Source organism: Leptosomus discolor, chromosome 3 (assembly GCF_034619465.1).
Source record: "Leptosomus discolor isolate bLepDis1 chromosome 3, bLepDis1.hap2, whole genome shotgun sequence".
In the NCBI taxonomy this organism is placed as follows: domain Eukaryota; kingdom Metazoa; phylum Chordata; class Aves; order Leptosomiformes; family Leptosomidae; genus Leptosomus; species Leptosomus discolor.
The window spans coordinates 51,988,459-52,012,756 of NC_141393.1; the positions used below are offsets into that span (position 1 = coordinate 51,988,459).

The 24,298-nt window shown below is 62.4% G+C and overlaps 1 protein-coding gene across 1 annotated transcript; it reads right to left on the bottom strand.

The window, feature by feature from the left end:
- Positions 1-589: 589 nt before the first annotated feature.
- PTCH2 (patched 2) lies at positions 590-20,937 on the bottom strand. The gene is made up of 22 exons (XM_086463012.1): positions 20,748-20,937; positions 10,519-10,708; positions 10,323-10,392; positions 9,994-10,085; positions 7,859-8,054; positions 7,637-7,758; positions 7,128-7,275; positions 6,764-6,895; positions 6,529-6,684; positions 6,312-6,404; positions 6,098-6,223; positions 5,902-6,020; positions 5,381-5,786; positions 4,983-5,295; positions 4,579-4,721; positions 4,309-4,489; positions 3,477-3,760; positions 2,771-2,908; positions 2,479-2,621; positions 2,093-2,192; positions 867-1,258; positions 590-710 (listed from the first exon to the last, which is right to left on the bottom strand). Exons 2-22 carry the CDS (start codon positions 10,632-10,634, stop codon positions 590-592), a joined length of 3,591 nt encoding a protein of 1,196 aa, XP_086319138.1. The 5' UTR covers positions 10,635-10,708; positions 20,748-20,937.
- Between the last annotated feature and the right edge of the window lie 3,361 nt (positions 20,938-24,298).

Consider the following 24,298-nt stretch of genomic DNA (forward strand, 5'->3'; position numbering starts at 1 on the left):
GCCCTGCACCAGCAAAGGGTCTGCCTCCTCCCTGCCTGCACCCTGTCAGCTGGGCGAGGCCATAGGCTGAGAAATAAATCTTTTAAAATACGATTAAAAATATATATCTCTCTATAGATAGTTTCCCTTTGCAATAAATAAAGGTGGGGGGGTGCCCACCCCAGACCTTGCCCATGGCAACCCAGGGCACAGCTGGCTCTGGGGCTGCCCCCTTATTGGGATGGGGGGCATCAGGGCACCCTGTTGGGGCACCCCAGCTCGTGGCCTGCATGGTGGGTCCCAGGAGGAGGTGACAGGGAGCAGGCAGTGACACCACGGAGGGGGGGGGGGTGGAGCTGGCAAGGCACTGAGCCCGCCTTGCCAGCAGCTCCAGAAACAGAGGAGGGGAGGGGTTAGTGCTTCCATTTCTGGGGGGGCAACAAGCCTGGGGTAGGGTAACCCCAAACCCTGGGTAAGGGGACGTGGCACCATTGGCACAGCCCTGGGCAGGGGATATGTGGGCATGGCGTGGCCTGCACACAGCTTGCATAGAAGTGCCAGCCTGCCCTGCTGAGCCCTTTTGTGGGGGGTGCAGGGGGGCCAGTCCTCCTCAGCCGAGACCGGGGGGCATCACCATTCTGGCGATTAGCAGCACGATGCGGGTGAGCCTGCTCTGCACCCTCCTGTGCCCACTGAGCGCTGGGAAGATGCTCTGCCCAGGAGCTGGCAACCTGCAGGGAGAGAAAAATGGGCGAAGGTAGTCAGAGTGGTCCCTCCAAACCCACCCTGCACCACTGTGCCGCCATGCATGAGCCCTGGGGTAGGGTGCTTGTGTCCCCAAGCTCACCTAGCGCCGGGCGCCTGCCCCGCGGTGTCCCATGCTCTGCATCTCGAAGGTGTCAGGCATGGTGGTGCCACCAGTGCTGGGCACGCTGGGCTCCTCCAGGCAGTCCTGCTCACCACTAGTGAAGCCCTCATGGCCAAAGCTGGGGTAGGAGCCAGGCAGCGTGGGGTGCACGGCCACTGTCACCGAAGCGGTGGCTGTCACGGTGGTGTAGCTGCCAGCACCGGTGTAGCTGCCAGCAGGACCCTGCAGGTGGGTGCTGTAGGCAGGTAGGGTGCTGTGGGGGGCTGGCCGGGTGCCTGGTGGGCAGGGCTGTGGGTAGTCTCGGGGCTGCATGGGGCACGGCTCCCCAAAGGGCAGGGGGGGTGCGGGCTGCGGGCTGCGAGCCTCCTTCTTCCCCTGGACCTCTGGGCTGTCCTTGTAGGGCTTTAGCACCTGGAAGGGCACCATGGAGCATGAGGGCCCTCAGCCATGCTGAGCATCCCTCTGGCAACCCCACCAGCACCACAGGGGACCCATGAGCCCCCATCCCCCAGCTTTATTCATGACCCTCTCCCAGGGAATGACTGGCAGCTGCTGATGCCTCGGCGGGCAGAGACACTCACGGTGATGCGGGGGAAGCTGGGGTCCTTGCCAGCCTCCAGCAGGATGTGTGCAGGGGCAGAGGGCACGATGAAGGGCCCCCGGGGGCTGCCCGGCCCCATGCTCTCTGTGTAGCGTTCTGTGTCTGAGGGGTCGGGGAAGGTAGTGGGCCAGGCTGGGGCACACCGGATGTACAGTCCCCCAGGGCCCAGGCACGGGGGCACCGGTTCTGGTGGGGGCAGGTGGGGGCCGCTATCCACCGGGGATGCCTGGGGAGAGAGTGGACAGCGTCAGAGGGACCAGGGACATAGATGGACAGAGGAGTTGGGGGTGGCAGGGAGTATGGGATGATGTGAGGATGGGGTGAGGGCTGTCTGGGGTAAGAGAGATATGAGGTCAAGCAGGGAAGGGGTCAAATAGGTCAGGGAGGGCTGGGGGGAGTCAGGTGTAGGGTGAGGCAGGAATGAGGTCAAGCAGGTATTTGGGCAAGTTGGATATGGGGCATAGAAAGCAGGGGTGGTAGAGGGTGAGGGACAGGCAGAGGTGGGTATGATGCGAGGTTGGGACTGGACAAGATAAGGATGGGTATAGGGTGAAGAGGGGACAGGGCGAGGGGCAATGGGAGATGAAGAGAGGTGGGTACAGGGTTGGAGAGGGATCGGGAGAAATGGGGTGCGGGTCTTGTACCTCAGGGGGCGGCCCGATGACAGAGAGCAGGACTGGCAGTAGTACCAGCCCGTTGAACAGCCCCAGCAGCGTCAGGATGGTAAGCACTGCGAAGAAGTACCTGGGGGTGGGGGGTGGGGGTGTGCCACAGGCAGAGAAAGTAAGCAGGCACAGCCGCCGTAAACCCCGCCCCACCCCAAACATGGCTTCCCACACCACACACCCCAGCCCCCCTATGCCTCCCCAGCCTCCATGCAAGATGGGGTGGGTGCCCCCAGCAAGAGATGTCCTCACCAGCTGCCCCACATCCCCACCACCAGCCAGGGGGGCTGCCACACTCACCAGCCCCCATTGCCAAAGCTTTTGGGGGGCAGCAAGCAGCTGGTTTATGCCTCTCTGGCACTCACCTCATGATGAAGTCAAATTCGGAGCCAGCCAACATGAGGACGCCCAGGAGCGTGGAGACAGCACCGTCCATCACAGGGGCGAAGGTGTGCTCCAGCGCTGCGGCTGAGCGCACGTTCCTGCTCCCTGCAGCTGTCAGGAAGCCCTGCATGGGATGGGGATGTCACACAGGGCTCACTCCTGTGTGCCACCCATGACGTGGCCACCCATCAGCACATGGCCAAGGGGGTGAGGGTGTTGGTGAGTGGGAACTGGGGTGCCCTGTGGCTGGGCAGGGGTCTTGTCTGTGCTCACCAGGGCCACGTGGACAGTGAACTCCACACCGATGCCCACCGAGGCGATGAGGATAACCACAGGGATGGCGCTCAGCTTGATGCCCATTAGCCCCATGATACCAAACAGCTCCACAGCCATCATGGCCAGGATGGAGACCTGGGGGTTGGTGGGGTCAGTGAGGAGTGGCTCTGACCAGCTGACCCCTCTGGCCCCCCCACCTGGCATGCCCAGTCCTACCCCTCCATATAGAGCAGCCTCACCCCATTGCCCCTTCTCGCTCCATTTGGGCTGTCTCTCTGTCCCATCTGTTGGGGGTGGCTCTCATCCTCCTCTGCATGAGTGCCCCCAAACCCCTGCTCACTACATGTGTTCCCTTCATAAGGGGTGCCCCTGATCACTCCATACAGGTCCCCCACTCACTGCCACCTCCATATGGGTGTTCTCCTCACCCTCTTCTGCACGGATGTCCCCAGACCCGTCTCCTCCATGTGTTCCCTTCATCAGCGATGTCCCTGATCCCTCCATACAGGTGTGCCCCACCCACTGCCACCTCCATATGGGTGTCCCACCCAGGGTGCCCCTGGCCACCCCATCAACCCATCCTCATGAAGCAGGTACCCAGGGCCACCCAGCAGGATGGGAGCAGGGTTGGATGTCCCTGTCAAAGGAGGGAAGCATGGACGGTCACCCCCCTCCATCCCCATGCATCGAGGTCCATACTCACAATGATGCCAGCTGCCCAGGGGTTGAGCAGCAGCAGGGCACAGACAAGGAAGGTGCAGGCCAGCAGGATGCTGATGGCCAGCAGGAACCAGTGGCGCAGGCCAATGTACTGCTCCCAGAAGAGGAAGGGGTACCCACTGGGGTAGCTCAGCACCCCATGACGCTGGGCGGCCTCCCGGCAGATGGCCCGCACGCTCTCAATTGCCTCCACGAAGTCAGCTGTGCGACGTAGGCCACTCAGGTAGAAAGGGAACTGGGCAAACTCCAGTGGCTGGGCTGCTGGGACTGGGGAGGAGAGCATGGGCAGTATTGGGGTACAAGCAGCATGGAAGTGCAGGCAGCATGGGGGGCAGGCCAGCCACACCAGCCTGATGCCTGGCTGGGTACCACGGGGCTGGGGAGTGTGCAGGAAGTAGATTGGGGGCAAGGAAGAGGGGGTTTCTCTGCTGGCAGGATGCTTGTGAGGCAGTGGGTCACAGAGAACAGGGGGTTTCTCTGCAGAAGAATGTTTGTGGGGCAGAGGGGGAACAGAGTGGAGGGGCTTCTTTGCGGTGAGATGCCTGCAGGCTGGAGCAGGGGTTGTGTTGCCGCATTGCTAAGGGCACAGGGAGTGTGCAGTGGGGTGCTCAGGGTGTGGAGTGCAGGGGAACAAGCATGGAGCATGGGGAAGCAGGGCAGTTTCTCTACCCGAGGATGCTGATGGGATAAGGGATGCAGGGAGTTTCTCTTCAGAGGGATGCCTGCAGGGCAGGAAAGGTGCAGGGAGCCAGGTCCTCTGCAGGGGGATGCCAGGGGCAGGAGGAGGCCATGGGGAGCCCACCACGCTCACTCACTTCGCAGGTTCTCGCCCGTAGTGTCGTACTTGTCATGGATCCACTCGGGTGGCGGGGGGTAGAAGTTGGCCTGGGAAGCGGCAAAGCCCAGAGGGTCGTTGCTGGCCCAAACCGTCAGGCAGATGTAGAAGGTGTCAGGGGGGATGATACCGTTCTCGTCCACCAGCCGCCGTGTGGTCAGCTACAGGGAGGGACGAGGAGTGGGCATAAGCAGGGCAGCAGGCACAGCGTCATCCCCAACACAGTCACCCCAGCCGCATCCCCACGCACCTGATTGAAGTTGAAAGGCTCCTTCTTGTTGCCAGTCTGGATTAGGAGCTTGTATGCCAGTGCCCCGTCCTCAGAGCCATTGCGGTAGCTGTCATGGGTGATGCGCCCGGCTTGCCAGTCCCTATCGAAGGTGGCCTGGAGCCCTGGGGATGCAGCATGGGGAGTGAGCACCCCTTGGGGCACACCACCCTGCATGGCATCCCGTGTGCCCTGGGAAGTGTGGTGCCAGTGGAAAGAGTGTGCAGAAACCCCAGGGCTCAGCTTGGCATTGCTGGACACCTTGGGGACACCGTTCCTAGGGTGCCACACACCAGGGAAGGCATTCCCAGGCCAGCAGGGAGGGTGCGGACTGGGGAGAGGGTCCTTGGGCAGGGGCAGTCATGGAGAAGACAGCTGTCCCTCACCTCGCAGCCAGTCCTGGAAGTAATGGAGCCACATCTTGGGCAGGTCACGGTTGCCCTCCCGCACCACATACTTGACAGTGCTGAACGCCTGGTGCAGGCTGAGCAGGGCAGCTTGGGCACCTGGGTAGTGGAAGCCACCCTTGGTGACGATGAACATGTTGTAGAATGAGAAGTACTTGAACTGGGCTGAGATGAAGGCATGCGCCTTGGTGTCCCGTGGCACAATGTCCGTCAGGTAGAGCCCGTCGTGCACCATGGTGGTGCCATAGAGGCTCAGCCCCAGCAGCGCCAGGAATAGCACCGCCACCACCACCTGCGGGGAGAGTGGAGGGGGTCAGGCAGGGTCCTGTGCCACCTACCTGCCTTGGGTGGCACTGCTAGGGCCATCCCCGCCTCACCTTTGTCCGGGTCCGCAAGAGGAGTGGGGCATACTTCTCCCGGGCGAAGTCAGCAAGGCTCCAGCGGCAGAAGGGCAGAGGGACACACTCCCGCCCACCCTTGGCCTCATCCAGCTGGGCCAGCAGGTCCCGGGTGGAGCTGGACGGGGCGAAGACCTGCGAGCCCAGAGGGTCAGTGGGGGGCAGAAGGACAGTGGGTGAGGTGCACACCTGGGAGGTGGGTGGCAGAACGGTGACAACATGGTGGCCTGAGGGGTCACACCGGGTGAAGGCTTGCACAGTGGTGGTGATCTGGGTGCTGGTGGCCAAGCCAGGGTGCCCGTAAGAGGATGGGTGGCAGGCATGGTTGTCATTGGCATCAGCGAGCTCCTGCGGTTGGATCTGGATGACTCGTGAGGAGCAAGGGCTGTGGGGAGAGAGGGAAGGAGGAGAAGATGTTGAAGGAGAGGAGCAGAGTCACCCCATGCTTCTAGGGGGCACCCGCAGGGTTTGCCTCAACCCAGGCAGCCCGGTGCTGGTACCTGTAGAAGCAGCAGAGGATGTCGAGCCGGCGTTTCTCCCGGCGGTGGAGGTCCAGGCTCAGGATGGCAGGGAAGACAAACAGCACCATGGCAAAGTTGAACACCACAACCACCGCAGCCTGCAGGAGGGGGGAACTTGTCAGAGCGGGGTCTGGCCATCCCTTCCTGCCCCTTCGGAGAGGGACCCTGGCCCTACCTGGAGGGAGAAGGCACGCAGGGCAGGGATGGGCACCAGGGCTGCCATGAAGAAGGCAATCATGTTGCTGACGGAGGTGAGAGCCACACTGGTCCCTGTGCGCTTCAGGCACTCGCCTGTCCGCTCCTGCGGGGACAGAGGGAGAGGGTGATGAGAGGGGCTACAGGGAAGTGGAATGGGGACAGGGAGCCCTCCGGCAGGGCTCAGCGCTCACCTTGAAGGGGATGTGCTGGCTGGTCTCGGTGAAGGCATGAGCCAAGAGGAACATGTCATCCACACCGATGCCGAGGGCCAGAAAGGGCAGGACCTGCCAGAGAGCAGCTGGTGTGAGCGGGGGTGGCATGGCCATCACCTAGGAAAGGACCCGGCCACCCTGCAGCCCACAGGGTCCCACCAGCCCCATGGTACTTTGCTCTTCACCCAGCACATACCTGGGTGGTGGCTGCATTGAAGGAGATGCCCAGCAGTGAGCAAAGCCCCAGGCCAGAGGCCACAGAGAGAGCCACGAGTAGGACCCCAGCCAGGCCCACGGCCCCTTGGGACTTGGAACAGTCCCACCGCAGCATGGTGACGCAGGCATAGGCCAGCTGGAAGAGCACAGTGGGTTAGCAGGGACACAGGGGCAAGGGAGGGACAGGGAGGGACAGAGAGAGGGGGCACACGCACCATGAGGAGGTAGCCCCCAGCCACCCGGATGGCGCTGACATCAGAGAAGGACTTCATGATGTCGCTGAGTGTGGTGGTGGAGAAAGCGTGGACACTTTGCGTGGCGTTGGGTGGGATGGAGTCCTGTGCCAGCTGCCAGAAGCGCACCCCGTTAGAGAAGTCAGGACCCCCCCTGCTCCCCAGTACATCCCCCTGCAAGCCACCCAGGGTGTCATCATTGACACTGAGGGTCCCTAGGGACCCACGGGATTACAAGAGAGTGGTGCCAGGACCTGTGGCCACATGAAAACGGGGGCGCAGGCAGATGCCACACACAGGCTCACCCTTGCCCAGCCCCACGTGGGGGATTGTTCCTGGTGCCCACCTCCACGAATTTCCTCTGCCAGGCCTCCAGGATGGCGCCTGCCTTCTCCTCACTCCAGCTGATGTCATGGATCTCGTAGTCATCCTTGAAGTGCTCAAACAGCTGCCGGGGGCTCATGAGAAGGAACATGGTCTGCAGGGCTTCAGCGCTGGAGGACAGGCACGCACCTTGCTGGGACCGGCTGCAGCACCCCGGGATGCAGGAATGGGTCCATCCCCTACCCCACAGCTCCCAGCCCTACTGTGGACATCTGGGAGAGGACCCAGGCATCCTGTCCACCACCCCCCCATTTGCTCTGAAGCACTGCCCTGCTCACCAGCCCCATACACTCGCCAGCCTCACACGCTCTCCCAGACAGCCCTGCAGCCCTTCTTGCAGCCAGGACAGGTTCCCGCAGGCACAATGAGGATGAGGCTAAGGGAACCCTGCCCCAAACGGTACCAGAAGTGAGTGCTGCAGCCAGGCCCCTGTGCCATGCCTGCTGATGCACGCACCGCAGCGGCACTCACCGTAGCAGCTTGCCCTGGGAGTCTTTGGTTGTGCCACCTAAAATCAGCTCCTGCTGCCAGCGCATGAACTTCCTGGAGAAGCCGTGGCAGCCCCCTGAGAGCTCAGCTGGGATGTCCGGGTTCTGCGGGTGGAGGGGAGGCGTCAGGGATGCAGGACCGTGGGTCAGGCAGGAGAGCAGCAAGCCCCGACACCCCTCTCGGTCCCCATGGGCTGTGACCCACCTGCTGGCTCTGCTTGTTGGGAGCGCTGGGGGGGCACTGGGGGTCCCGGGGGTCCAGGCAGGGCCGCTCCATGTAAGCCTGCCCCACCTCTGCCTTGTCCAGCAGCTCTTTGAAGCCTTCCAGGGATGTGAACTGCCCTAGCTCCTCCATCAGCTGTAGAGGGTCCAGGTTGCTCCACTGGATGTCTGGGCGGCCCCTGAGGAAAGAGCAGGACTGGGGTGATGGGGGATGCTGAAACCCACACGTGGTACCACCAACCACCACTGCCACCCCATTCCATGGGTCCAAGGGATGCCCTTTAAGACAGGGTGTGAGGATGCAGAGGAGCAGCATCAGTCCCCAGCGCATCCCCTACCCCTTTCCGGTCCTGCCTGCAGCATCCCCCATGCTCTGCACGGTGCAGCAGGCCGTGCCCGAGTCAAGTAGCGTGCCTGATCCTGTTAGGCTGGGACAAAGCGGGGAGAGCTGGCCCCACTGCCTGCCCCTGCTTTGTGCGAGCAGTCAGGCCGATTACTGCCCGAGGCTAACATCTTGATAGAGGGGAGCAGGCAGGCAAGAGCTCCCGGCATCCCCTCCAGCCCTTCCTGCCATCTTCCCCCTCAAGCTGGAGGTTTTGGGGCTGAGCAGAGGTTCTGGGGGCTCAGGACGGTGCTGAGAGCTGGGTGCAGAGTAGGTCCTTGGAGGTCCAGTGGGACCCCGGGACTTGGGTACCCGGAAAAAGGGACTTTTCCATTGCCTGCGGATGCTCTGCTCACTCCATCCCAGTCCCAGGTGCCGGAGGCCAGCTCCCAGCCTCACTTGGCTTCTTTTTTAAGACAGAAAGAACACACAAAAAAAAGCCAATAACCCAGCCCAGTGCCCCAAAGAGGGGAAGAAAAAGTCCCGAGCAAGTGTGGGCTCTGGGGAGAAACGCAGCCTAATAATTCATGAAGGCTGGCTGGGCTGGAGCCGGCCGCTTGAGATTCCCACATACCAACCGGAGCTGCTGCTGCTTCCAAAGAGAGCCCCTTTTATCTGCTTTCGCTTGCTTCACTGAGCCAGGGCAAATCCTTTTGTCTTTCCATAGATTGCTGCTCTTTGTTCTCCCAGCTCCCGCCCTGCTCACCCCTCGGCGTTAAAAAGGGGGACAAGTCCCTGTGGGCTGGCCGGCACTCAGCCGGGGTGCCTGCCTGGGCACCCTCTCACCCGGCTGCAAAAAGAAATGGGTCCCACCGCTGCTGCGGGTGCCACCCTGCCTGCCACGTACCAGGATGCTGCCCACCCCGGCAGATGATGCTACTAGCATCCCACTTAGCAGGGCCACCCCAGCCCCACTCACTCCTGCTGCCAGCTGCTTCCTAAGCTGGGACAGGGAGAACCTGATGTCTTGGGGGGGGGCAAAGCCGCTCCCCCAGTCCTGGCTGGGGACGCTGTGGCCCCTTCCCCCTCCTCCTATCCCGCAGCAGCCTGAATAAGGCCACTATTTCATCCGTTTGGCAAGGGGGAGCTTTCAGAGGAGCATTAGCATGAGAAAGCGCAGGGCCGCGTTTGCTGACAATGCACAAGCCGCCCAGGCTCTCCCGAACAAACACAAGCGTAAACATAAGGAATGGGGGGGGGGGGCCGCCTCCGACCCAGCCCGGGGTCCCCAGCCCCACCACCGCAGTGCAAGGAGCTGGCCGAGAGGCACCCACCATCCATCCCGGGGAATCCATGCTCTCTGTGTCCCTGGGCACAACTCAGGAGTGCAGGTGCCTCCTCCCCATCGTGGCACCCACAAAGTGCTGTGGAGGGGAGCAGCACCCAGGGACCAGCCTGCGGCACGGCCTCTGTCCCCAGGTCCCCATCCCTGGCTGGTGTGATGATGTGGCGTGGCAGGGCTGGGCAGCTCCTGCCCTTGGGCTGCAGCCCCCCTTCCCGCAGCAGCACAGCCCTGCCCATGCCACTGAGGCCAGGTGGACAAGGATGGGTCCCCAAGGTGTTGACCCAGCAGGATGAGCAATGGTGGTGGGACCATCCTGGGTCCGAGCAGCACAAGCAGCAGGACCTTGGGAAGGACCTTGGGGCAGCAGGGCTAAGCTGCACGGGGAGGCCAAGCATAGCCCCATGGCAGCGCCCACAGCCCCCCGCACCCCAGGACAACCCCCCACACTCACGGGAGGTAGGCTGAGCCTCCCTGCAGCTTGGCACCTTCCCAGAAGCAGTCCAGCGGTGTCAGGATCACGCAGGGGAACAGCTTCTCTATCATCTGTGGGAGGAGAAGATGCAAGGGATCAGCAGGGATGGATCAGGCCCCCCCTGCTCTCCCCCTAGCCCTGCTGGGCTGCCCAAACCTGAGCCCTCCCACACAGAGCTGGCAACGTCTTTGCAGTGCCTGGGGCTGGCAAGCCCCATCCCCACCACAGCCCATCCGTTGTCCGTTTCTTGGGGAACTGATCCCGGCGGGGTAGGGCTCCCTGTGGGCCACGCCATGCCCAGCACTCACCCTCTCAATCATGCCATTCTCAATGATGGGGACACCCGACTTGTAGCAGATCTTATTCAAATCCCACGATCTGGAAAGGCAGAAGGAGGAGCTGAGGATGGGCATCATCCCGCAGAAGACACGGCAAGGGGTGGGGGGACACGCAGGACATGGCGGGGGGTCCCCGTACCCCCGCCCCGTCCGGAGCCGGACTCACTTTCCGTACAGAGAGACTTGGACTTTGCTGGCGGCCAGGGCCGCCTCGAGGTGGAGCTGCAGGGCCTCCTGCGTCAGGATGTTCTCCCCGTCCCTCTTCGGGGTCTGGATCAACATTTGGGAGGTGTAGATGGACTCCTCGCCCAGCTTCTCCTTGGTGTAGCGCAGCTCCTGGCTCACCCGGCTGCCCGCTGCGGAGGGGACCACAACATGCCCTGTCAGTGCCAAGGCTGGCACAGCCCCATCCCACCAACCTGCCACGATGCCCAGGGAAAGGGACAGGCAGGAGTAAAGCCTGACAGCATCAGATGGTGCCACGTTAACCCAGTGGGGCTTCTTGCCATGGAGTTCCCCAATTTCTGCATCCTCTGGGTGCTTGTACTCAGGGGACCCAAGCATGGACCACCCCAGCCCACACTGGACCAGGCACCCCCTTTCTCACCAACGTGGATATTTCCAGCCACAGAGCAGTTCAATGGCTTTGCTTTCCCCAGAAAAACCCTACGGATAGATGGCTAGTGAAGCCAATGGGATGCATCCTGCCACTCCCACCCATGCACTGTGGCGGGTGCTACAGACGCCTAACACAACTGGCCCCAACGCAGCGAGCCAAACTGGGAACAACCCACCCTGGCCCTGCCCTGGCACCCCAAGGCAGGCAGTGTTTCAGCCCGGGGAATGCGTGTAGGGAGAGGTGGGCACCCCCAAGCTCCCACAGGTGCAGGCTGCCCCGGGAGGGGTTTGGGGACAGGGGAAGGACATGGCACTGGGGAGCTCCTCAGGACCCCTCTCCTCCTGTCAAGGCTCTGGGATCCATCCCTGAGGGCAGCAGGAGAGCTCCAAGCGCGGCAGGGCTGAGGTTTCTGGGAGAAGCTGACTTCATTTGTGGCTGCCTCGGCGAGGAATAGAAATCCCCTCTCAGCCAGCACGGCTGGGGCTGAGATCAAACCCTGCGTGGCCTTTTGTGTGGCAGAGCACCATCCCAGGGACAGATATCCCCATTGAACAAGGGGCTCCCATCCCTCCTGGCACACCAAAGAGGGGATGACAAAGCCCAGAGGAAGGTGGGAGGCCAATCTTGAGACCCCCCAAAGTCCAACACCCAGCCACCCTGCTCTCAGCCCCCTGCCCGGGGAGGGGATGCTGCATGTAGCCCCCACCCCAGTGCCACCCACCAGGGATACCCTAGGGTGCCCAGTGTCAGGGCACATCCCAAAAAGCATTGCTGGGGCAGGGGGGCATGTCCTGCCCGGCCCTGGGTGCTGGGGAAGAGGGGGGGGGGGGGGTGGGTGTCAGGATTCGTCCACGCCAGGACGCTCCTTCAGCAAGAGGCAGGGGCCCCGGCGGGCCTGGCCCCCCGCCAGCGCTGAGGAGGCCAGAGCGAGACCACAAATAAGGAGCAGAATCTTCCCTTTTAATGACTTATTATATGGGTTGGTGTTTTGTTTTGTTTTGTTTTTTCCCCCTGCTTTTTGGGAATGGGGAGGGGAAAGCGTCTTTATTGTTCCTGGCTGGGCCAGGGAGCAGCTGTTGTCCATCAGATGCCAGTTGGGATGAAGGTTGTGCCAGGGCTGGGGGGGGGGACGGGGACACGGCTGTGGCCTTTGTGTGTGTGTCAGAGGGGATGGCAGCACCCGGGGCAATGGGACAAGGACACAGGAAGGGTGGGTTTTACGGTGGGGGTGGGGGGAAACATGGATGGGACACTCATCCCCTTCCCAGCAGGCTGGGAGGTCAGGCAAGAGGTGTGCTGAGCTGCTCTGATCTCAGCCACGCCACCCACGCCGAACCCGGGCGGGCGGTGGGACACAGCGATGGGGGGGTGGGGGGGGAGGTGTGGTGCCCAGCATCGTCACTGCTCCTGGGGGACACATCCTGCTGTGCCCCACAGACATCTCCACCCAGCACAGCCACGGGAGGAGCCGCACATCTGCAAGCATGGAGTCGGGGGGGGAGACCCCCGAAAAATTAAAGAAAGAAAAAAAAAAAAAAAAAAAAGAGAAAATAAAAAGCCATCCCTTGTAATTACTGTTAATTTGGAACAGGGCACTGCGAGCCGTCAGCAAGCTTCAAAGGCCGTGAGGAAGCCTCAAATTCCAACACCCTAATTAACCAAAGAGCAACATGAAAAGACAAGGCAGCACACACAGGGCTGCCAAGGACACTTCAAACGGGCGCACGCCCGCCGGCCGGCCGGCCCGGGGCGAGACGCCCTACGCTGCACGCAGCCCCCCGGCTCGAGGAGGGGGCTGGGGGGGCGCCCCGATACCAACAATGAGCACGTTAATGAGGAACTGTATGTAAATTCTTTTTTTTTTTTTTAATTCCAATTAACAAAGGGAGCCCTTGGCTTTTTCATGCAAAGGGCCCTCTGGTTCCAATCAGGCGCCCTGTCCTGCTTATTAACAGCCCGTTCTGTTCCCCGGCAGGGTTTGGCTTCACCACCCCCCCGGACCCCCATGATGGGCAAAGTGACCCCCACATCCCTCAAAACCCACGGCAGGACCTGGGGTCAGGATGGTCTCCAGAGGCAGCCGTGCCTCCCTGGGCTGAGCACAGCTTCTGGGTACCACTGGCTGGGGGTTTCACGCTGTGGGGGTGTCACAGGGTGCAGGCACGCAGCAGTGTGGGCTGGAGGGTGGATGGAACCCCATGCCCAACAGCACCCCAAACACCCGGGGTGCAGAGTGGGCTCCCACCGTGCCCAAGCAGGGAGGGTGCGGGTGCTAGGGAGGGGACGGGGTCCCTGGCAGCAAAGGCAGCTGGGCGTGCGTCTGCTTCCCACCCGCGGGCCATGCGGGGAGAGCCCACCCCGTAATTACAGCATCTGCCACAAAATTACAGAGCAGGGCAGGAGCCTCCCTGCCCCCTTCCCGGCCACCCTGGCTGAGCCACCCCCCCCACCGTCACCACTCCCCAAACCCTCCTGGCACAGGACCCACGGCCACAGCCCCAGTGCTGCAGCTGGCTCACCCTCACCCAGCGGGACTGGCTCGTGCCCTTGGCTGCCCCAGTGGGTGCCAGGACTGCAGCACCCCCGGCCCAGTGCCAGCACTTCCTCACACCCTCCAGCCATAGGCAGCCCCATGCTGGGGGGTGAAAAGGGGTTGGTCCTGCTCCCAGCCAGGACAGAGCTCCAGCCCCTGTATTGCCCCCTGCCCAGGAAGGGGTCTGACCCAAGCTCCCACTTGGGAGACTGCCAGTACTCCCCCCAACCCCGGACTCGGCTCAGGGGGTTTGGGGTCAGAGGAGCCCACACCGGGTCCTGCTGCCCCCAGCGCAGCTGCAAGCCCCCCAGGACAGGGCTTGCCCCCACGCAGCCATCCTGCCAGCAACAGCAAAGGGACATCCTGCTGTGCTTACCCAGGGCAGGGGGTGGGCAAACCTCATAGGAGCCCTGTCCCCAAACACCGACAGGTGGGGGGCAGCAGGCCGAGCGCACCAGGGCAGCATGCCCAGGCGGCACGGGGAGGGCAGGGGGTCGGGGCAGGCTGCCAGCCCCACACCGAGCACTCCCTGCCTGGCAAGGGCAAAGGGGCCAGAGGTGAGGGAGTGCCATGGGAGGTGCTGAAAGCAATGAAAAGGCACTAGTGTTCCCCCCTAAAGAGATGCATGGTGCTGCAAGGACCATTCTGTGTCCCACCAGGGCGGGTGGAGGCTGTGGTCAACAGCAGTACCACTGCTCTGCAGATGGGACCTGGGCACTGCCAGCAGCTGTCACCACTTCTTGGGTGACCCAGGTGGGACAGGGTGGCAGGGAGGGAGCACGCCTAGATACATGTCCTCGCTTGGCCTCCAAAATCAGTCCCTGTCCTCCTGCCTGGTGTAATGGGGCTATGGGATGTGGTGACAAATGTGGCAAGTCCGAGATTTGGCTGGGGCACAGGGGATGCTGCAGCCCTGCCCTGATCCCAGCTCCAGTCACACCCTCTAGCAAGGGAAGAGTTGTGGGGAGTAATGGGGGAGTCCCCTGGGCAGCACCCCTTTCCACAGCACAACATCCCAATACCAGGGCTAGAAACCCCTGCTCAAGTCCACAGGTGACAGGGGGGCAAGGTCACACTGAGATCCCCAGGGAAAAGCCATCCCCATGCCCCCTCCCTCCCCCCAGCACACCCTTACTACAACAAGAGGCAAACAGCAGACTGTCAAGCCGCTCAGTGGCACAGACTGAGCACATCCCGCTGGCACGTATGCCCACTGCTGGGCAATTAAAGCCCCCCAAGGGCACCAGAGAGATGCCAGCACCACCGTGAATTCCATGTGCCATCCCGCACCCCAGCGGGAGGGGGTCCCGAAGCACCGCCCCGAGCATCCCTCGGCCGGCCGCTTCCCCGTGCCGAGCTGCGCGCAAGCCGGAGGCCACCTTCAAAGTGTTGTGGGGCGGATTAGCTGGATTAGGGAGGCAGTGAAAGGACCCATGCTGCTCCGGAGGAAGTCTCGCCCAGGGCACGCTGAAAGAGCCATTTTTACCTGTCCCAGCCGCTACCGCCAGCCTCGCCAAAAGCCCCGCAGCCCTGTCCTGTCAAAACACGTCCTCCCAGCCCCATTCACCCCACGGTGCGGGGCCAGCCCCGGAGAAGGGGGGGAGGTGGGTGGCAGATGGGTGGGTGTCCCCGACAGCACCGAGGGATGAACAAGGGCTCGCTGCTGCCCCGGCACATCTGACCAAACTCGGCCCCACCAAAGGGGCTCCCACCGCCTGGCTAAGTCAAGAGGGGCAGCAGAAGAGGGGGATGCCTTCAAAAAGCCAGTGGCAGAGGGGCTGAAAGGGCCCGTTTGGGGCCAGCTCCCCAGCCGTTGGCCCTGGCCAAACCCTTTTGTTTAACGGCAAAGCTAAATTAATGTCTTTATTACCCCAAATCGCAGGGCGGCAGTTCCCAGCGCAGGGAGGGGGGCAGCCGGGAGCTCACACTGCCCCAGCCGGCACCGAGGGGACAGTGCGACCCCCGAAAAAAGAGGGGGGGAAAAAAAAGTGGGAGAGGGGATTCAGTTGGGAACTATTCACCGCTAAGACTCCTGTCAGCATTGACATAAATTTCCACTGGTGTTGGCATTTAGGCATTTGCCATTTCCATATGTATAGGGCTGCCTGTACTAATTATGCTAATCACCCCCTCTGTTGGCTGCTGTGAAAAATGGCCACATTAGGCACTCCACTGCTTGCTAATGTCACTTAATGTGTGGTTGAAACATACATTCATCCCGCTCTGAATGGTGAAATTTTTCCACATTGCTGGCTTCATTCAGGCAAGAAATGAATTTTTTGAACTCAGACCACTTTTCCAGGCCCGAGGGAGAGGCAGATAATAAAACCCTCTTCTTGGGCCCTGGCGCTGCCCCCTCCCAGCCACCAAATAACATTTAAAAAACGCAAAAAAAAGCCCCCTCCCTAAGTCCGCAGATACGTCTAAGTTTAAAATAAAAAATTTAAAAAACCCCCAACCAAACAAATAGAATGAAAAAAACCCACAAAACCCCTCCGACTTTCTAGGAAATAATTAAAAAAAATATATAAGTTGAAAAGCAAAGCAAAATGGATAGGGGCAGATAAGCCACAGCCATCTGTGAAGAGTCTCCCAGTCTCTTTGCATTAATTAGCAAAATTTTCCAGCCCAAAAAAGCCGACCAAGCTGTCAAGGAGGGGAAAAGCAAGAGGTTTTGCGCTCACCTCTTGAAGATAAATAAAGGCAAACTGCCTGCACCCCATCTTCGGGCCGGTCAGGGGCTGCTGGGTGAGCCCCCTGCCCTGAGAAGAAAGGTTCTTTCAGAGCCAGCCAGGGCTGTAAGGGAGGAAGTGGGAGACCTTGGCACTCCATGGCAGCAAGGCCCCAGCTGCCCCTTACTCCTCTGAGCCCCTGAGGATGGGGGCACAGGGTCCCCAAGAACACCCAGACCCTGTGAACAGAGGCTTGAATGGTCCCAAAGGAAAAATCCCACGAGGCCAGCCAGAAGATTCCCCAGGGCAGTGCTGGGGACCTCAGGCTGCCCCTTCCCTCCCCGTGGGGTGATACCTGTCTCACTGCACCCCAAGAAGAGCAGGGACCTTGTCACCACAGGATGCCTGTCTGGGGATGGCATAGGGACATGGCAGCCCAGGAGCCACCCCTCAGCCACGAGGCTGACCCAGGCCAGATCCTGGAGGGCATTTTGCTGCCCTGGCCACAGGGACAAGCTGCTATCAGTGCCCCCCATGCTGCCAGCACCAGCCCCACACCCCAGCTTTACCTGCTCCTTTCTCAGCCCCTACACTGACATCTCACCCCACAAAACCCACCCACCAGCAGCAACTAGACCACCCACCTCTCCCCATGCCCACCCAGGAATGGCCATGGCACCCCATTCTCCCCCACAACTGCTGCCCCACACCCCCCTGTGGGTCCCACCATGCACAGCAGTGACAGGGGCTTGGAAGAGAGGCCACACGGACAGTCTCCCCAGTGCAGAGGCAGGGTGGGGAGGGCACTCAGTCCCCATCCTCGGCTTTCCATTACGGCTTTCCCATCCCCAATGTCCCTCTCTGCAGGGATGGAGCCAGCTGAGGTCTCTTCTGCTTGCCCCTGCCATAGGGGGAGCCCCAGACTGCACCCCAGTCCTGCTCTGGGTGCCAGGGAGGGGACACTCCATGCCAAGTCTTGTTGCAGAGGTCAAGGATGGACAAAAGCTATCGCCAAGAGGGTCAATGGGTGTCTCGGCTTCCTGCCTCAAGCTGGGAACAAGGTAGCAAATTCCCCTCACCCCCATACCATGCATCCCATTTCATCCCACCGACACATTCAGGTGTCCCTGACCTCTCCAGAAAAGGGACAGGGTCTTCTCCGGGGAGACTCAGCAGCTCTTTGAGAGCGCAACGGCTGCGCGGGATGCTTGGCTGTTCCAGTTAGGAATTAACCCGGCCTTCCCTTTGAACCAGCCCTCAGCACTATAAATCAGGCAGACCCATTCACCACCCAAGGCTCTGCCTGCCCAGAGCTCGCTGCCCCGGCCCCTTGGCCCTACGGACACCCTGGGAGAGCCGGGAACAGCTGCCAGGTGTCCAGAGGTAACTCAACACTTGCTGCTAGCCAGTATTTCAAAGCCTCCAAGTGGCTAATTGCTTTGGAGGAGCCTAATTGAACATTTCCACAGGTGAGTCCAATTTATAGGGTGACACGGCCTCCTTCCATCTCCCAAACAGATATGGAGGTCAGGCATAACCCCAGGACACTGCAAGCACCCCCCAGCCAGCCCCCAGGGCTGAAGACACCCCCTGACCAGGGGCAGGCAACCCTACGCTTTCCCACAGTGGCCAGGGTCACGGCCCAGGCTCAGGGAGACCCATCGGGGGACCTGCCATCACCATGGCCCCAGTGCTGACCCCAGCCATGGGGCCAAAGCAGGGCTGCCCACCCTATTCCCCTGAGGGGCACAGGGGGCAGTAGCAACATGCCCCCATGGGAAGCAGCTCCCCTGCCCACCAGGTCCACAGCTCCCAGAGGGCTGAGCTCAGCCTGCAGCAGGGACAGCCCAGCATGGGGGTCACACTCTGCTCCTGAGGGGCTGGGACCTCCCCTGGGTGAGGTAGTTTGGGTTGGAGCATCACCAACCCACATCCCTCAGCCTGGCTAGGTAGAATCAGGTGATCAGGCACAGGCTAGTTTCAGGGGCTTCCCAGAGCCTTCAAACACCCTGCCTCTGAGATGGGACCTACCGGCCTGGGACTCCCTGCACAAATGCCCTGCCCCTTAGACACCCCACAATGCTGCCTTGGAGCTGGGATAGACTAAGGTCCTGCAAACATCTCCTCATACATACCCAGAGAGGGCAGGAGCCAGGGTCCCCTGGAACCCTGGGGATCCCAAAACTTTGGGGCCAGGTTGACAGGGCACCAGCTTTGCCCAGGGCACAAGCTGCACTGCCTTGACCTGGCACGGGGGTACCAGGCTTGCTACAGAGGGACAGGTGCACCAGCCACCCTGCCACACACCTGGGGCTGGGAGAAAGTCGCAGCTGAGAAAATCCTGAAGCAGCTTCAAATGCTCAGGATCCAACCACACAGTCCGGGAAACAGTGTCCTGCTCCCCAGGGCAGCCCAGGCCCTCCTGCCCCACAATAATGCACATCCCCGCACCAGCAGGATGGGGTCCAGAGATCAGGGAGGGCTGGGTACACTGAGAACACCAGGTGATGCTTTGATCTCACCAGAAAATGCAGAAGCAGAGGCCAGTGGAGAGGCAAGGACACACAGAGAGTTATGGGCAAGGGAGGCAACCCCACAGCTGATACACAAGACTGAAAGAGCCGCTGCAAACCTTCCTCCATGTCCTGACCACACATGCTCATCAGGGACCCCGCAGGACTAAAGCCACCCCAGCAACATGGTCCTTGGTGGTCGCAGGTAGTGCCAATGCCCAAGGACAGCCTCCCCAGGCATGCTGGGGCCACACCACCCGGGAGCAAGGCACAGAGGGGTCTGCCCCAAGTGCAGACTCCTGGGGGAAGAGCCCTCCCAGGAAGGCCAAGGGGAGGGCCCCAAGCAGCACCCTGCACAGCACCCCAGCATTGCACACCATCTCCACCCTAGGTGCTACAGATCCAGAATAGGAGGTGTGTGCAGACCCCAGAGCATCCATGGCCCAGGAAGGGGCAGGACACCTGAAGTCAATGGTGTTTCACTGAGGGGTTAAAAAAAATAATATTCCAGCTCCCAACACTGAAGAAGACGTCCCAGCCACGAGAAAGAGCCAATTCCTCAGAAGCCTCCAACACCCATGTTACAGCTACAACACAGTGTGGGGGAAATATCCCCCAACAGCAGCTGCAGTCCCTCCTGGCCATACCCCACACGAACAGGGAAGCACAGTGGGGCACAGAGCATGTGTGCAAGAAAAGCCGGGTTTCTGGGCACTTGCAGCCATCCCCAGGCTTGGCCCCTTCCCCATCCCACTCTCCACCCTGTTCCCCCCCCAACAGGAACAACCACAGCCACTTCACTGGCTCCGTCCGTGGTTGCACGAAACACTGAATCCTTGCAACTCCAAAAGCACAATAAAAATCCAATGGAGCCAGAAGCACGACCCAGAGCAAGGGCACCACGGAGGGAGCGTGTCCCTCCTCCAGCAGCCACCACTTAGGCGCCAGTCGGACCAAGAAGTATCACTGGATTTCTCTGCTACGTGTTGCAGAGGATAGGGGTGATAGAGACAAGATCTTGGGGGGGGGGGCGGGGGGGGGGCGGCCACAAACACCCCTCGGGAGTGGGGAGCAGGTGGGACAGCCAGGCATTCCTGGGCAGGGGTGCGTGTGTGCATCTGTGTGCGAGCAGCAAGCGAGTGCAGGGCCTTTTTTTTTTTTTTTTAAATTAAAAAAAAAAAAGGGGTGGGAGAGCAAAGTTGCTTCTATTGTTGAACCAAATCCAAGAGTAGCTGAGGACCACACAGGGAGCGGGGCGTGGGGGAGGAGGCAGCGCTCCCGCACAAAGATGGCTGACACCCCTCCGCTGAGCAACATCTGCCCCTGCACAGCACCCCGCCGCAGACCCCAGGCTGGGAGACCGCCTCCCCATGGCCAGGGCCTGGCAGGGAGGGGGGGTGCGATGCGGGGTGCTGCCCCCCCCGGGACCCCCAAAGGAGGAGGGAGGCACAGGGAAAGCTAATCCCAGCACCAGGGTTCAGAGCTACAGGGAGAGGAGAGAGAATCCACGCTGGAGTTATTAATAATAAAGGAGGGGGATCAGCCACTTCCACTCGGAAACGGGGATTTGCTCCTGCCTGACCCTGCCCGCTCCCCAGTCCCCTCGGGGCGGGGGTCCTGAGCCGGGACCGGTGGCGCCGGCTCTGCCCCGATACGGGGCTGCGACCGGGGAAGGGGTCCGGCGGCGGGAGAGCGGCACGGCGGGACGGGGAGCCCACGCGTGGGGAGGCGCGCTCAGCCGGCGCCAGGCACCATCCCGCCGCACGTGTCCGCCGATGCGGGGACGCCACCGCACCTTCGCGCGGGGACCCCCGCCGGGAGACGCGTGGGGGTCCCTTTGCAACTCAGCACCACGCATCCGCACAGGCGGGACCTCCGCCCGCGGGCATCCGCGGCCCCGTGCGCAGGAATCCCGGCAGCATCCTCCTCCCGCCCTGCTCCCGCGCTGTCACCTGCCTGCGGGCCGGCCCGCACCTCCGCGCCCCGCGGGGGGGACAAAGCCCCGGCCAGGAGCAGGATCGTTCCCACGGGCGGATGCGCCCGTGGGGCCGCGCTTACCTTCCACCCAGAGGTGCTCGATGTCGGTCTCGATGGAGGCCACCCGCAGCCCCACGGCCAGCGCCCCGAACACCAGCAACCCCACGAAGAGCACCTTTCCGCAGTGCCGCTGGATCCGGCAGCCCAGAGCGAAGAGCAGCGCCTGAAAGCGGGCCCGCAGCCACAGCGGGGCCCTCTGGCCCACGGCCCTGCCCTGGGGAGAGGGCGAGGATCAGGCTGGGAGCGGATAAGGGGAGCCCCCGCCCGGGGGCGGGATCCCGCAGCGGGGCGCGATGCCCGCGGCGGCCACGCTCCGTGGACTGCGGAGCGAGGCCGGGGACCCCTCCTGCACCCGCGATGCTGGGCGTCCCCAGCCGGGGATAGAGGGGTCCCGGAGCCTGGGGACACTGGGGTACCCACACCCGCTCCGCTCCCCGCCCGCCCCCTGTGCCCTCCCCTCCGCGCTCTCCGATCCCCCCCGGCCCGGAGCTCCCCCGCGGGAGCAAACGATACTCGCCCCTCACCTCGGGCAACGGCTTGCGGCGGGCGGCGCGGAGCGGCGGCGGCTGCTGCTGCTGCTGCTGTGGCGCGGCGCGGAGGGGCTCGGCCGGCATGGCGGGGCGGCTGGCGGGGCTGGGCACCCCCCGTTATGTGAGGCCGAGCGCGGCGGCCCCCATGCGCGCGGCGGGGCCGGGGGTGCCGGTGCGGCGCGGTGCCGGTGCGAAGGGCTGTGTGCCGCCGGCCGCCCGCCGCGCCTCTAAAGGGGAGGCGGGGGCGGGGGGCGCCGGGGCCGCGCCGCCGCCGCCGCTCCCATTGGCCGCCGCCGCCGCGGCAGCGCCCATCGCCGCTGCTAGGCAACGGCGCGCCCGCCGCCGGCGGCCACACACGGCGGCACCCCCCCTCCTCCGCCCGCGCCCCCGCCCCGCACGGCCCGGCCCGGCCCCGCCGCGGGGGGGAGCGCGGCGGCGGCACCCGGGCCGGCCCGCTCCGGGCCGGCCCGCCCCGCCCGCGGGCAACGGCAACCCACCGCGCCCGGGGCTGCCCCCCCCCCTCCAGCCCCAGGACCGGCAGCCCCCGCACAGGTACCCCCAGGGATGGCCAGATCTCCCCCTCGCAAAGTCGCACCGCACCCCCACACTGCCCCCCGCGTGGGTGGGCAGCCCCCACAGCAAACCCCAAGGAACGGGCACCCCCGCAGCAAACCCCATCTGCAGGGCATCCCCCCCCCCAGACAGCCCAAGGGTGGGCATCCCCCTGCAAGCACCCCTGCAAGAGTAGGTAGCCCCCCCATAGCTATCCCCCAAGGGTGAGCACCCCACAAGCAGGGCATTCCTCCACCTCCCGCAGCCACCCCCAGGAATAAACTTCCTTCTCCCACAGCTCCCCCGCAAGGGTAGGCAGCGCCCCAGAGCTACCCCAAAGGGTGGACATCCCTCCCAAGGGCATCCTAAGGGCAGGGCATGCCCCTGTAGCCTCTCCCCAACGATGTGCATCCCCCCCCCATAGCTAACCTCCTGGGTCTAGGCATTTCACCCACAGCCCACCCCCCTTCCCCAGTGCTGGGCAGACATCCATAGCCACCCCAAGGGCCAGGTATCCTCTCCAAGGCCAGGCATCTTCCCATAACTACTTCCCAAGGGACAGGCAGCCCCACTAAGGGCCAGATATCCCACTGTGTCCACCCCTCAAGGGCTGGGCAGCCCCCCCCCCAGCCATCCCAAAGGAAAGGCAGCTCCCTTTCAGAGGCTGCGCTCCTCCCCTATAACCACCCCAAGGGATGGACATACCCCCCTTCAAGGGCCAGGTGTCCTTCCCCAAAGGACCAGGTATCCCCCCCCCCCCCAAACCTTTTCCCAAGAACAAACCACGCCACGCCCCAAGAGCAGGGTGTCCCCCCACCCCCCACCCCTGGCTGCCCTCCTCAAGGGCCAGATATTCCCCCAGGGCCATGGGGGGGGGGGGGGGGGGGGGCAGGAAGACACACGATTCTTTAGATGTGCCCACAAGCGCTGCCCCATCCCCTGCCATGGGGAGCCAAGCCAAACACTCCAGAGCGGGAGGCAGTGGGGCACAGAACCCCCATCCACGGGGCAGGGGGCTGGCAAAAGGGCAAGGGGTAAATGGCACAAATAATTTGTGGGGTAATTAGGATTATTTCTCTGCTCATTTTACACCCTTCTCAGATCTTTATTAGACAGACCTGTTGCTGCTCCCACCAGAGCTGCTGAGGGCACCCATGGGAGTCGGTAAATCCACATGGAGCAGCAACCACCCCACGTGCATCCCCATCCCCACTGCCCACCCTGTTGGTACCCTAGAGCAATGATGGTGATGCTCATCCTGGTGTCTCCTTACTCAGGAGTCCTTAATCTCCACAAAAATGGGAGAAACCCCAATAAATAAACAGTTCCTTGGGCGGCTCCTCCATGCCCCCCAGCCATGGCCCCCCGCCAACCTGACCCACTGCCACTGAGCTCTCCTGGGCCTTAAGTGGCACGTAAAGGGTTTCTCCCTCCTACGGTGATAGGCCTGCAGCATCTGGCGTGTCCCCAAATACAGAAGGGAAACGGCTATTCAGCACTTTCTGCTGCCTGATTGGTATTAACAGCTCCACTATTCCTCTTTCTTGGTGGACCCGCACTACTGCTGGGCAGCTGCCGCTTTTTATGAACCTGATTTTTAAAAACTAAGTTGTCCTCCTCCTCTCCAGCACCGGTGGTTCCCCTGAGCCATGTTCTCCATCCGTTTCCTATCTGTCACCATTTGTTTCCACCTGGGGCTCTCCCACCGCTGCCCTGTGGACAGGGAAATGGCAACAATGTCCTTGGAAGAGTCATGGGATGGTCAATGGAGATAGTCTCGGTGTCTGCCAGGGCCCGGGGCTGAGCCAGATTTGCCCCACCCTGGAGTGCCAAGTGTTTCCCTGGGACCTGGACTCCTGGTGCTGCAGGACTGGCTTCCCTGACCCCATCCTGGCTCACCCACGCCAGCACTGGGCTCCTGAGCCACAGGAGCACCACGCAGGACTGGCTGTGGCAGGATCATCCCTGGCACCCCTGCCTCCTCTGCACCATACAGCCCTGTCCCGCTGCCCACCTGCTGCCTCTGTGGTCCCCAGGGACCAGCTGCTCCTTAGGACATGAGTGTCCCTGGCAGCAGCTGCACTATCACGTCATGGTGACTTGCACCCCAAGTGAGAGGGCGTGGGGCTTGGAAGAAGGGTGGCTGGTTTGGGGATCCCAAGCTTTGCAGGGGTGGGCTGACAACCCCAGGCTACATCCTGCCACACCAAGGGGGATTGAAAACCCAAAGGTAAAATGCCTGTGGACAGGACAAGGCTCAGCCTGCCTTTGTGCTGGACACCGCAGTGATGGGCTCCCAGACAGTGGGTCTGCTCTGAGCGGAGGGCTTTGGGTCTTCCTGCAGGACCCTTGTTTCCCCTGGAGCCACTCAGGAGGGGACTTGGAGCCCTGTGGGCCACTGGCCTTGGAGGAGCGGGATGGGGAGCAGAGGATCATCTCGAGCACAGGGAGATTTTGCTCACCACTTCTTGCTGACCGGCTGTTTTATAT

Coding starts and splice junctions, on each gene's coding strand:
- PTCH2 (XM_086463012.1), bottom strand. CDS start 10,634: ATGTTGATCCAGACCCCGAAGAGGGACGGGGAGAACATCCTGACGCAG. Junction 6,405..6,528: donor TCAATGCAGCCACCACCCAG/GTATGTGCTGGG, acceptor GCTCTCTGGCAG/GTCCTGCCCTTTCTGGCCCT. Junction 3,761..4,308: donor TACGGGCGAGAACCTGCGAA/GTGAGTGAGCGT, acceptor TCTCCTCCCCAG/TCCCAGCAGCCCAGCCACTG.